Here is a 12,499-nt window from a genome sequence, read left to right on the forward strand (position 1 = left end):
TCTATCTCTATCATTTCAAAACAAACCCAAAAACTAAAAACACTTTTCAATTCACTTTTTATTATTTTTTTAAAATTTAATCTTTTTAATTATTCTGTTAAATCTCTCGCCGGCGCTCATTTTTCACGATCTGTAGCTGAAATTCATCTCAAAGGTTCGTGATTTTAGCCTCATTTCACCTAGGGTTTCGTTTTGTTTCGATCTGTTTTTGTGATTTAGTGAATTGATTGTGTTTGTTTGTGTAATGTGGGTTTGAAATTGGGGTTTTAGGGTTTATTGTGGTGTGAATTAGTGTTTTAGGTGTTGATTTGGGGTTTTAAGGGTGAAAGATTGAAACTTTCGTGTTGTTTGAAGGTTATTGTAGTGTTATTCGCTTTTTTTGGTGTTGAATTGGGGGTTTAGTGGTGAAAGGTTGAAACTTTCGTGTTGTTTGAAGGTAATTGTAGTGTGATTAGCTTTTTTAGGTGTTGAATTGGGGGTTTAGGGGTGAAAGGTTGAAACTTTCGTGTTGTTTGAAGGTAATTGTAGTGTGATTAGGATTTTTGGTGTTGATTTGGGGGTTTAGGGGTGAAAGGTTGAAACTTTCGTGTTGTTTGAAGCTAATTGCAGTGTAATTCGCTTTCTTAGTTGTTGAAATTGGGTTTTTAGGGTTTATTGTGGTGTGAATTAGTGTTTTAGTCGTTGATTTGTGGTGTGAATTTTGTAAGTTAGATGATTTGATATTGTGAGATGTTGATTTGTGGTGTGAATTTAGTAAGTTAGATGATTTGATATTACGAGATTTCCTGATGTGAACATTTGAATGTACTAGTATCTTTTTTGAGAATTTATTTGTGTAGCGGAAATTAGAGTTTGTCTTTATTTAATTGTGTGAGTTGTGGAAACTTAGTTGTATTAGACTAAAGGTTATGGTAGTAATTTGGTGTGTAGATTTATCATCTTTCTTTTATGAATTGCTAGGGTTTTGCTGAGCACTGTACGTGAGTGATGGGAAGTACATTGTGACCGTAGGTACTGCGTGATTCAATTATATTTCTGAACTATTATATTTTCAGACGAAGGTTGAAGTATGATATATGAATGCATTTAGAAGCATATATCTCAACCAATTCCACTATTTAGTCTATGGCGCATTTCATCCTGAATTGCTAAGAAATAAACCTACTTTTTAGTCATCACCACTGAATTGTGCTAGTCGTTAAATATTTGTGCTTTGCTACGTTGAACATTTTAAGTCGACAAAGAAAGTTAAGGACCGTGTCATAGTTTGCTATAACCTGATTTTGATGTCACATTCTTTCTTTGGGCGTGTATGACTTGTAGGGATTTCTTGCTTTATGCCTATAGCAGAGTTACCTGGACCGATATATCTATCTAGTTTGTCATGAATTCACGCTCAGAAGCGGTATCAAGTGAAAATACGGAGTCCAATGGCTCAAATGAAGCTCTTCTTGGCGTCGATGACTTGAAAGGTTCAATTGAAGGTATAACTATGTTTTTCATTTTTTTTGCTTTAGTATTTATATTTTATATAATTTTAATTTGGAAATTATATTTATCCATTCAGTCCGAATACAGGTATAGGCACCTACTGTTTCGGATCAGAACTTCCATATATAGACAGGACAGAAGTACATAGAATGTGAAAACTTGTTTTCTTCTAATAAGAATAAGATAATTTGATTACATGCTGTATTCCATGGCATACATGACTATTTAAGCGCACAAATGCTCCCCTTAGTCTTATAAAGAAAAGAAAGTCACTAGTCATTGCAAATATAGGTGCTTTTAATTGTAGGTGACTTTGTTCCCACTCGAACACAAGCTAAAATAGCCTCTCCCGGATATATCACTTGAGCCCCAAATTGTTAGACCCTAACATTTTAATTTTTAACTAGACAAAAGCTACTGCTGGTTTGCTAAGTTGAACGAGTATCTTTTATAAGAAGACTGTATGCTTACTTTGCATATTAATACTTTTTTTTTGTGTGGAGTATAGGCCCATTGACTGCTGCACTTAATTTCGGGAACAAGTCCCGTGATCTTTCCAGATTGATGGTTGGATATTTTGCTGATGTTTCTGCTACAGAGATTTCAGAGTTGTTGAAATTGAACAATATAGAGGTAATCATGATAGTTACGTGTATTTCTTTATCGTATGTTTGGAGATAATTCTGTATACTTGTATGTGGGGATTCTAGTAGCACATAATGTGGTTATGCACTTTTTTTAATGCACGTGCCGTACTGTACTGAATCACCTTTATATATATTTTTTGACCACTGAACCATGTGTGCTGCATTCTGTTGGTACTGCACTGAACCGCTTTTCAATATATATTGTCAACCACTGAACCATTTATACTGCATTGTGAGTTGTGACTGCTGTCTTGCCATGAATTTATTAACTAGGAGAGACAGTAATTGATGTGCTTTACTAATGCTTCAACACCAATCACAATGATCAGACTGCAACTGTTCATTCATCAATCTTTTGCACCATTCATCAATCTTTTGCAGCAAAACCAAACCGGTCAGGGATCTGTTCGTTCATCAATCTTTTGCACCAAAAGCAAACCGGTTAGGGAACTGTGCATTGCAAAAAATCATCTGCTTGTGCATTGCAAAAAATCATCTGCTTGTGCATTGCAAAAAATCATCTGCTTATGCCTTTTACCCTTTCTCTGTGCATTTGGTTGAATTAGTCATATCTGATTGTCTCCTTGTTGGCTTAATTCACATATATTTGAATTGTGATATTCTCTCCTTATTGGCTTAACTCACATCTATACTTTCTGCAACACCTGATAAATTAATGATACCTTGTGTTTCTGATAACTTTGATGTGCAGAATGCTTCTACTCGATCACTTTTCAATGTTGCTAAGAAGATTCTGGATGAAAATATAGAGAGAAAAAATGGAGATATTCCCAATGTATGTAACTTTATATTGCACTCAGAACTTTCATAGCGTGGACCAAAGATATATTACCTGAGTTATTTCAGTTATATAGAGAAGTTCCCTTCGTTAAGTTTTGTATTTGTAATTATGACTTTACATGTTCAGCGTGTAGCCTCTTTATTGAAAGTGGTAGTCCAAGAGATGGACCAAAGGTTTTTAAGGCAATGTGAAGACTTAAGAAAGGTGTACTTCATGATTTTCAACTTCACAAATTAGCTTATGGTCATTCTAAAATTTCGTATATATGATTATATTAATATCTTAATACTCTACTGCAGCAAAAGAGCACTTTCAAATGTCGTGAGGAGAAGCTTACAAAAAAAGATTACAGTACTGGAAACACTCGCAACAGGGACCACAGAAGAAAATGAGGTGCTCTTTGTAAAATGTGCCAATAGACTAATGTTTTCCTATTTATTTAAGGTTTTAACTTTTAAATTGACTTTCTGATTTTATGCGTAGGTTGTGTTGAATCAGCTTCAGAAAATAAAGGTCTTTTTTTTGTCTACGAGCCTTACTTTTGTTTCCTTTCATGTAAAACCCATTCCTCTGAGTTGGTTAGAATGCTTGAATAGTTAAACCACAATGCATTACTGCAAAGACTATCTCACTTCCATTTGATTTGTTATTCTAAAGCAGTATGTTGGCTGCTTTCCAGCAATGTACCTGGTCTCATTTGTTTGGTATCTCATATTTGTAATTGTGTCTGAGTCCTGAATTGTACAGATGTCACCATGTAACTATTCGACTTTTAGTTGTTACGGACTTCAGATTTAAGTATTTGCAAATGCCATGGTCAAGTTTTACGAGTTCTTGCACTACAATACCTCCACATATCACTTTAGTGCAGATGTGGGCCTTAGCGATATAGAGGTGCATCTTTAGTCCACCATAGCTAAGGAAATTAATAGTATAATTTTTTTTTTATGAAATCAAACTCTATACTCAACAGTGCTTTTTCTCCCTGATTCATAAAAGAATGCTTGTTTGTTTAAAGACTGGAGTGTAATTTATGGGATATTATAGGTGGGATGAATCTCACTCTGAGCTATTTGGATGTTGCCTTTCTTTAACATTTTTAGGGAGTAATCTTTGTAGTTTGTTATCTATGATTCTTCTTTAATAAACCTTATCTTATCATCTTGCCTGTTTTCTTTCTTTCTCTCGCTTGCTGCATGCACAGATTGAGAAGATGGAAATAGAGGAGAAGAAAAAGCTTGAAGAAGAAGATGTAGTTAGGCTACTGAAGCAGAAAGAATCTAGTGATAGTCAGGTCATAACACTCAAGGAAGAACTAGACTTGACAAAAAAGACTTATGAGAAACATTGCTTTCAACTGGAAACCCAGGCGAAAGAAGCTAATGTTGAGTTGCAGAATAAGATAGTTGAGCTGGAGGGTCTTTTGGCTGATTCAAGGAAGAAGGTGGAAGAGCATCAGGCATCTGTACAATCAAAATATAGGAGATGGAAAAGGAAAGAACTTGGCTATAAGAGCTTCCTAGATTTTAACTCTGGATCCCTGCAGGTTTTTGCTAGATTAGTATATAAGGATCATGATTTTATAATTTTTGTGGGTTATATAATCTTATAATATGTTATGCCTTTTCAGGATTTAAGGATGCTTTCTAACTCCTTGAAGCAAGAGATTCGGAAGATACAAAATTTTCATATGGAGGAAATCAATCACCTAGGTACCCTCAATAGCCTAGTAGTATGTTGAATCATTTTACATCCATTGTACTTTCTGGTATATAATTATCTTAATTTTTCTTATCTTTTTAACAGGATTGAAGCTTACGAACCTGGTTGAGGCTGCTCAGAATTATCATGCGGTTCTAGAAGAAAATAGGAAGCTGTACAACGAAGTCCAAGATTTGAAAGGTTTTTTGATTTCTTTAACTATCATTGTCGAAGTTTATACTCACAATAATTCTATGTAAGATATTTGAATTTTTTTTTTTTGGCAGGAAATATTAGGGTTTATTGTAGGATCAGGCCATTTCTTTCTGGACAAAGTCGGAAACAGACCACCATTGAGTATATGGGCGAAAATGGTGATTTGGTGGTCAAGAATCCATCAAAACAAGGAAAGGCCGGTCACAGGCTCTTCAAGTTTAATAAAGTTTTTGGTCCTGCTGCAAGTCAAGGTATCACTAAACTTGCTCAAGAAAATTTGAGCCAGTTTTTAAATAAATCCAGTTAATACAGATGTAAGTTTGACTTCTGAAATTCATAACTTATAATAATATATCTTGGCAGAGGAGGTTTTTCTAGACACCCAACAATTAATTCGGTCAGTTCTAGATGGATACAATGTTTGTATATTCGCATACGGCCAAACAGGTTCTGGAAAGACTTACACAATGGTATGTTTATTGGATCCAATCATAAATCACCTGTTGACAAGTTTTTTATTAAAGATATTCCATGTGTCCGATATGTTTCCTCGAAGCATATGCTATAATTTTTTGTTTCTTTTGCAGACAGGGCCAAATTTATCATCCAAAGTGGATTGGGGAGTCAATTATAGAGCCCTGAACGACCTCTTCCATCTGTCACAGAGCAGAAAAAGCTCAATCACGTATGATGTTAGTGTCCAAATGGTGGAAATATACAATGAACAAGTGCGTGATTTGTTAACGGGAAACAATCAACAAAAAAAATATCCTTCACCCATGCATTTTGAATTAACACTAGTTCTGTTTTACTCAAATCTTCCCCAAAGTTTTTTTGTTTAGCATCAAATAGACATAAAAGTGCAATCCTAGTTTTCTTTAACTTGCAACACCCTAGGGATTTGGAATTCTACTCAACCAAATGGTTTGGCGGTACCTGATGCCAGCATGCACCCCGTGAAATCAACTTCGGATGTCCTAGAACTAATGAATATTGGATTGATGAATAGGGCTGTTGGTGCTACAGCCTTAAATGAAAGAAGTAGCCGATCTCATAGGTACATATAAGTGCAATCCTATATTCTCTGGAGTTACAGTTAATATTTGCTAGATCATTAAATGTTCTCGCATCCCCAAGCCTTATGTTGTTTCCCATTGTTGCAGTGTTCTTAGTGTTCATGTTCGAGGTATGGATTTGAAGACCAACACTATTCTGCGTGGTAATTTGCATCTTGTAGATCTTGCTGGGAGTGAACGTGTCGATCGTTCTGAAGCCACTGGGGACAGGCTACGGGAAGCGCAACATATAAATAAATCATTATCTGCCCTAGGTGATGTGATATTTGCTTTGGCACAAAAAAGCCCGCACGTGCCATATCGAAACAGCAAATTAACTCAAGTACTTCAAAGCTCTTTGGGTAATTACTTAGAAAATTACCACGCATCTGGTTTTTACTTCTAAGAAAATGTGATGTAATGAAATTTTAAAGTATGGTAGATCAATATGTTTGTTACTTTGTTCATTGTCGTTATCTTTCTCACTTACTTTTTCCATGATGTACTCTATAGGTGGGCAGGCAAAGACACTTATGTTTGTGCAGCTCAATCCTGATGTTGAATCCTACTCTGAAACCATCAGTACACTAAAGTTTGCTGAGAGAGTGTCAGGTGTTGAGTTAGGTGCAGCCCAGAGCAACAAAGAGGGAAGGGGTGTAAGAGAACTTATGGAGCAGGTTAGCTAATTCGCTATTTTCTGTGATATCTTTTCTAGAAGAAAATACGGGCAAGAAACTTGTAAGCACATTAGGTTTCTTCCTGAGTCTCATGGGTATGGTAACGATGTGTCTAACATGGTTCAAGGAAATTGGTGAACTTTATAAGTTCATGTTAGCTTACGAAAATAAGATTTCAGGGCTGCAGTTCTTCAAAATTGATGTAACTATGGATAGGTGGTCCTCGCTAAATTTGTTTCCCGGTTCCTCTGCATATAGTTTCACTTGTTAATCTTGTGCCTTTTTCTGTTGATGTTTATAGGTTGCAGTTTTGAAGGATGCAGTTGCAAGGAAGGATGAAGAGATTAGCCTTCTACTGGATAAGGCCAACTTAAGTGCTGAGAAACGTGCTTTGAGCTTACCTAGTCTTGGGTCTTCCTCTCCCAGAAGACACTCCATAGGCACTCCAAGGCCTAGCCGGAGAATATCAGGTGGTAAAAGTCCCAAAGTTATTGGAAAAACAGCTTCAGATATAGATAAGAGTTCAGAGTACAGTGACAAACATTCTGAAGCAGATTCTCCGCTTTCAGATGACTTAAGACAGCACAAGGAGTTTTTCGAGCAATCAAAGCCTGCTGCAGAAAATACTACTCTAGGTCTTACTGAAGAAGTTGTATCAAGACTTCCTTCAGTACATAAAGGTCATTACACTAATGATGAATTTGAACTCCTTGGATTTGGGGATGCAGATTCTGAGGAGAGATTAAGTGATATATCAGACGGTGTTCTCTCCATGGCAACAGAAACTGATGGTTCAATTGCCAGTATTGTAGAATATACTCTCTTTCCTGAAACTTCAGTATTATCATCAGAGGTTATAGCAGAAAAGCACAGAACTACCAGCCGAGATTTTAGTAGAGAGCGTAAAGCCACCAGCTGAGAAGTGAGTGTTGCATATTATTGAACTTGTCATCTTCACTAATTTGTCAGATTTTGTTCAGTGAAACTAAAAACACATGTGCCCTTTCCCTGCCCTCTCATCTTTGTAAAATGTCAAATACTTGGTAGAACCTCTTATAATCTTCAATAGCAAGTACATTCAATGCGTTATTTACTGTCCTAAAGTTATGCATCTTTTTTTATTAAATCTTATCATGTTCATATCTCAGGCCCAGTGTGTCAGCTAGACTTCCAAGACCCTGAAAAAAAGCCATCACAAGGATCGTCTCGCGTGTCATCAACTAGAAGCTCCTCGAAAGTCTTGCCAAGTATTCATCTATATTCCTTTCGAAACATAGTCTTTGTATTAAGTTATTAACATTTTCCACTTCATCACTGCGGCGGGGGAAATTTTCTGTTATTGGTATATTGCTCAAGGTTTTTTACAGCCTACGCTTTTTTTGCTGTGGGCTGTATTTGACCTAGTACTTCTCTTGGACTCATTTGCAGTAGTAGAAACTATATATCTGAATATGATTCCTTCCCTCTTCTCTCTATGTTCTTCAGGTTCTAAAAAAGCAGCGACTGGTAGTTCCTCCATTCACAAGTCAAACAGCGCATCCTCTTTACTCAAGTCCAGCAGGCGGCGTTTGTGAAGCAAGAGAAGTTTTAGGATTGATTAGGTTTCTGTATTGGCTTTCATTCCTCCTGAAAGCATGAACTCATTTGGTGAAAATGATGTAAAATTTACATTAGTAGCAGTAGTATTACTAGACATGCCAAGTGTGTGGAAATGCAAGTGAAAAGTAGATTATCATATATTAGCATGCATGGGAACATGCTAAATTGTAGACAACTTTTAACACCAAATTTGGGCATATATTTTGATGATATGATTTACATCTTGAACTTCAGTCCATTTTACTTTACTGTTAAGTAGTACTCACTCAGTCCAGGATGGTCCATCAATTACTATCCCTCTTTTATGATCTTCCAAAATTGATTACACCTCCTAATATTCAGAATATAGATCTAGTATTTTCATGTACATTTCCAATAAATTTTGGTAGGTTTTGATAATTTCTTGAATATTTTCATCTTCATCTTTCTTCTTCTTGTCTTCCTTCTTTATGATTTCTTTCATCTTCTCATAAACCTTGTTCACAACTTCTTTCTTCTTATCATCCTCCTTTGACTTCTTCCTTGTCATCTTCCTTTTTTCTCTCTGCCTCTTTATAACAGCATTTTTTCTACCCGCACTTTTTCTCGGAGAACAACAGTTTTTAACCGCACTTCCAAACGGAAACCAGGCTACATTAGTAAACATGTCAAGTGAAAAGTAGATTATCATATATGAAGGGTGGTTGTACTAGAGGTGGCCAAACGGGCGGGTCGGCTCGCCCCGACTCGCCCTTTTATTCGTCTAAAATCGATTCGTCTCGGGCCGATTTCAACTCGGCACGAACCGTAAAAGTTAACGAGGCGTTCACGAGTTCAGAATTTTGAATCGTAAATCGGCACGGCACGGTTCGGAAATTCGGCACGACACTAGCTCGTCTTGGCACGCGCAATCAGCCCGCCAACTCGCCTCGGTTCGTACATACACCTACAATAAAATACACAAAGTGCAATGAACCTCACCTCTCTATATTCTTATATCTGTTTTATTCATTCCAAATTTATATAGTGTTTGTCAAAATATGAGTATATATTCTAAATTTATTATAGAAAATTGAGTAAAATAATTTGAAATTAAATATTTGTGATATTATGATTATATTTATATTAATTTTTTTAATAATAATTAAGAATTAAATATTTTCTATTCTTTTAATATCTTTATATTACAAGATTTTTCAATACTAATTTTCAGAAAATGATGTGGAGAAAAAGGTGGTTGCTTGGTGCTTGTTCCATACATTTCACGTTAGGAAAATCAACTTTTTTTCTCATTTTTCAAGTTTTGTCAACAAATAAACATGCCTACTAGACTTCAGATTAAAAATAATATACACACAACTCGTCTGGCTCGCCCCGCCCCGAACAGCCGAGCACTTTATCCACACGCCTGCCACCTGCAAATCTATACACTTCACCGGCTCGTGTAACTCGTGTAACCCGCGAGCCGTACACGGACTCAATTATCTCGAATCGGCCCGAACTCGGCACGGCTCGTCAACTTATATGTGCCGTTCACGAGTTCAGAGGTAGCCAAACCGGCCCGGTGAGAAACCGGCACGGCTCGCCCAGACCCGCTCGTTTAGCCACCTCTAGGTTGTACTGCCAGTTGTTGATTAAATCCCTCTATTCGCTCCCTTTATAGCATATTAGCATGCATGGGAACATGCTAAATTGTAGACACAACTTTTGACACCAAATTTGGGCATATATTTTGATAATATAATTTATTTATCTTGAACTTCTATTATTTCACTTTATTAAGTAGTACCCACTCGATCCCGGTAGTCTCTTAATATTTTTGTTCTTGAGATAACAAAAAGATATTAATATTTTTTTATTTAATAAAATGATAGTTTTCGCTAAATTTGTTTTTATTATTTTATATGTTTTGAAATCCAGCTAAATTATATGAGATTTTGAAAGAATTTTTTAAAATCCAAAACTCCGATGAACTTAAATTTTACTCCCTCTGTCCCAATTTATCTGTCTTGTTTGACTTTTTACGGTCAAATTGACTCAATTTTGACTGAAAATTTCACATAGTGGATTATCGAAAGTATTTAAAAATTAAGGATGTTTAATGTACTAAAATATGTATTTTTCAGTTTTTCAAAATAATGAAAAAATAAGTTTTCATTTACGGTCAAAGTTCAGTCAATTTGACCATAAAATATCAAACAAGACATATAAATTGGGATGGAGGGATTACATCAAATTCACTAAATACATCCTAAAACTAGAATCAACAATAATCTTCAAAAATCCCTCATAATCTTCCAAAATTTCAAAAATCCATCAATTATTATCCCTCTTTTATGATCTTCCAAAATTGATTACACCTCCTCATATTTAGATTCAGAATATAGATCCAGTATTTTCATATACATTTCCAATAAATTATGGTAAGTTTTGATAATTTCTTGAATATTTTCATCTTTATCATCTTTCTTCTTGTCTTCCTTATTTATGACTTCTTTCATCTTCTCATAAACCTTGTTCACAACTTCTTTCTTCTTATCATCCTCCTTGACTTCTTCCTTCTTATCATCCTCCTTGACTTCTTTCTTCTTGTCATCTTCCTTTTTCCTCTCTGCCTCTTTATTATGAGGAGCAATAGAAAGCAATTCTGTGTAGTATAGTTTTCTCAACTTGTTGACCAAAACAACAGGATCAACAACTCCTATTACTGTGAGCTTTCTATCTTTCATATCTATTGATATGGAGTCTATTCCTAAAGAACAAGAAAGAAATTTAGTTTTATTGTTCTAGACAACTTTTTCTGATGAGAGTGTTGTGCCCTAATACTGTGTTATATAAATATTCTTTCTGTATTAGTCTTTTCGAAAGTGGGAAGAAGATTTTATAGACGAAAACGGAAGAAATCAATTCTTTACATTTCTTTCTTCTCTACATAAGTACTTGCAGAATTGGGCACCTGAGAGACTGGAGACAACTTGTAGAGCCCTCTTCTTGTCTTTCTCACCAAATATTTCCAACTTGGCCACAATTTTCTGTAACAAACAGAACATACAGCAAGTTAAAGCCCGTAATCTTACGTTAAAAAGAGCATCAAGAAGAAGTAAATTTAGAAGAACACACGTTACAAATTATGAGTAGTTGACAAAAGAAACTTCACCTTCATTGTTTGTAAAAGTTCTGAACTATGCAGTGAGATCGAAGAGAACTGATTTTTTCTTTGTAATACGGACTTCATGTATATTATATATCCGTTATATATATATAATAGAAAAAATGACAAAAATAGCCCATTTTTAAAAAAATTAACAAAAATAGCCCTGAAAAAGGTGGTCAATTTTAGTCGATTGAATAATCAATTGTCAGTTGAATATCCCAATTTGTATAAGATACTACATTGAGTATTTCATATATGGGATACTCCACTAACAGTTGGGTATCTCATGTAAATTGAGTATTTCATATATGGGATACTCCACTAACAGTTGGGTATCTCATGTAAAGTGAATACTCCACTGACAGTTGAGTATCCCACTAGCTAAAGTTAGCCAACTTTTCAAAAATTGATCATTTTTGTTAATTTTGTATAAAAATAGGCTAAATTTGTCCTTCACCCTATATAATATGCATAAGTGATTATTATCCAAAATTCTGATCCTGATCCTGTACCGTTAAAATAATCTTAACCGTTGATTTGATATAATTAAAAATAGACGATTAAGATATATCATAATAAAATAAATATATTTTAATACAATTATAAATAGAAAATAATTATATTGTTCTAATATTATTCAAACACCAATTACGATTCGTACATATAATTTCATTAGAGATTTAATATATCATAAAATATAAAAGGGATCACATTGTTTTAATTACGATACAATATTCCAACACAATCCTAGATATAATCAAATCATAAAAAGATCACATTATTTTACTACATTCAAACACCAAATCATATTATATAATGATATAATAGTAGATTGAATATGATTAGATATTCTACTATATATAGTTGTAATAATTCAATTCAACATCCGTATATTTCTCAACATTTGCATATTTGTTGACACAATATTACAACGAATTATAAAAAATAAAAACATTATTTCAACAACATCATAATTAATCTTATATGATAACTCCGATTCCTTCTCGGCTCCTCTCATTTCCGTATCCTGATTCGGCTTCCGTTTGTACAGAAATAAGGGTGTAAATGGTTGATCTGTAGGTTGGAATCCTACAAAACAGAACCGGATGGGGGTGACATCCCCGCGACACCTCCCGCGTGAGGATGAGAAAATGGTTTTATGGAAAAGAAGAGTAGAA

General features: G+C 34.9%; 1 protein-coding gene across 1 annotated transcript; it reads left to right on the top strand.

The window, feature by feature from the left end:
- LOC141684238 (kinesin-like protein KIN-14J) lies at positions 1-8,416 on the top strand. Its single transcript, XM_074489107.1, is given in 21 exon segments — positions 1-154; positions 961-1,007; positions 1,324-1,484; positions 2,000-2,124; positions 2,851-2,934; positions 3,067-3,144; positions 3,240-3,272; positions 3,274-3,333; positions 3,424-3,453; positions 4,145-4,486; positions 4,571-4,652; positions 4,747-4,842; positions 4,929-5,108; positions 5,221-5,327; positions 5,445-5,623; positions 5,750-5,914; positions 6,021-6,274; positions 6,426-6,589; positions 6,891-7,511; positions 7,738-7,836; positions 8,075-8,416. Coding segments are annotated over 17 exon segments (2,697 nt in total). The 5' UTR covers positions 1-154; positions 961-1,007; positions 1,324-1,384; the 3' UTR covers positions 7,509-7,511; positions 7,738-7,836; positions 8,075-8,416.
- Positions 8,417-12,499: the final 4,083 nt, after the last annotated feature.

Source organism: Apium graveolens, chromosome 9 (genome assembly GCF_009905375.1).
Source record: "Apium graveolens cultivar Ventura chromosome 9, ASM990537v1, whole genome shotgun sequence".
NCBI lineage: Eukaryota > Viridiplantae > Streptophyta > Magnoliopsida > Apiales > Apiaceae > Apium > Apium graveolens.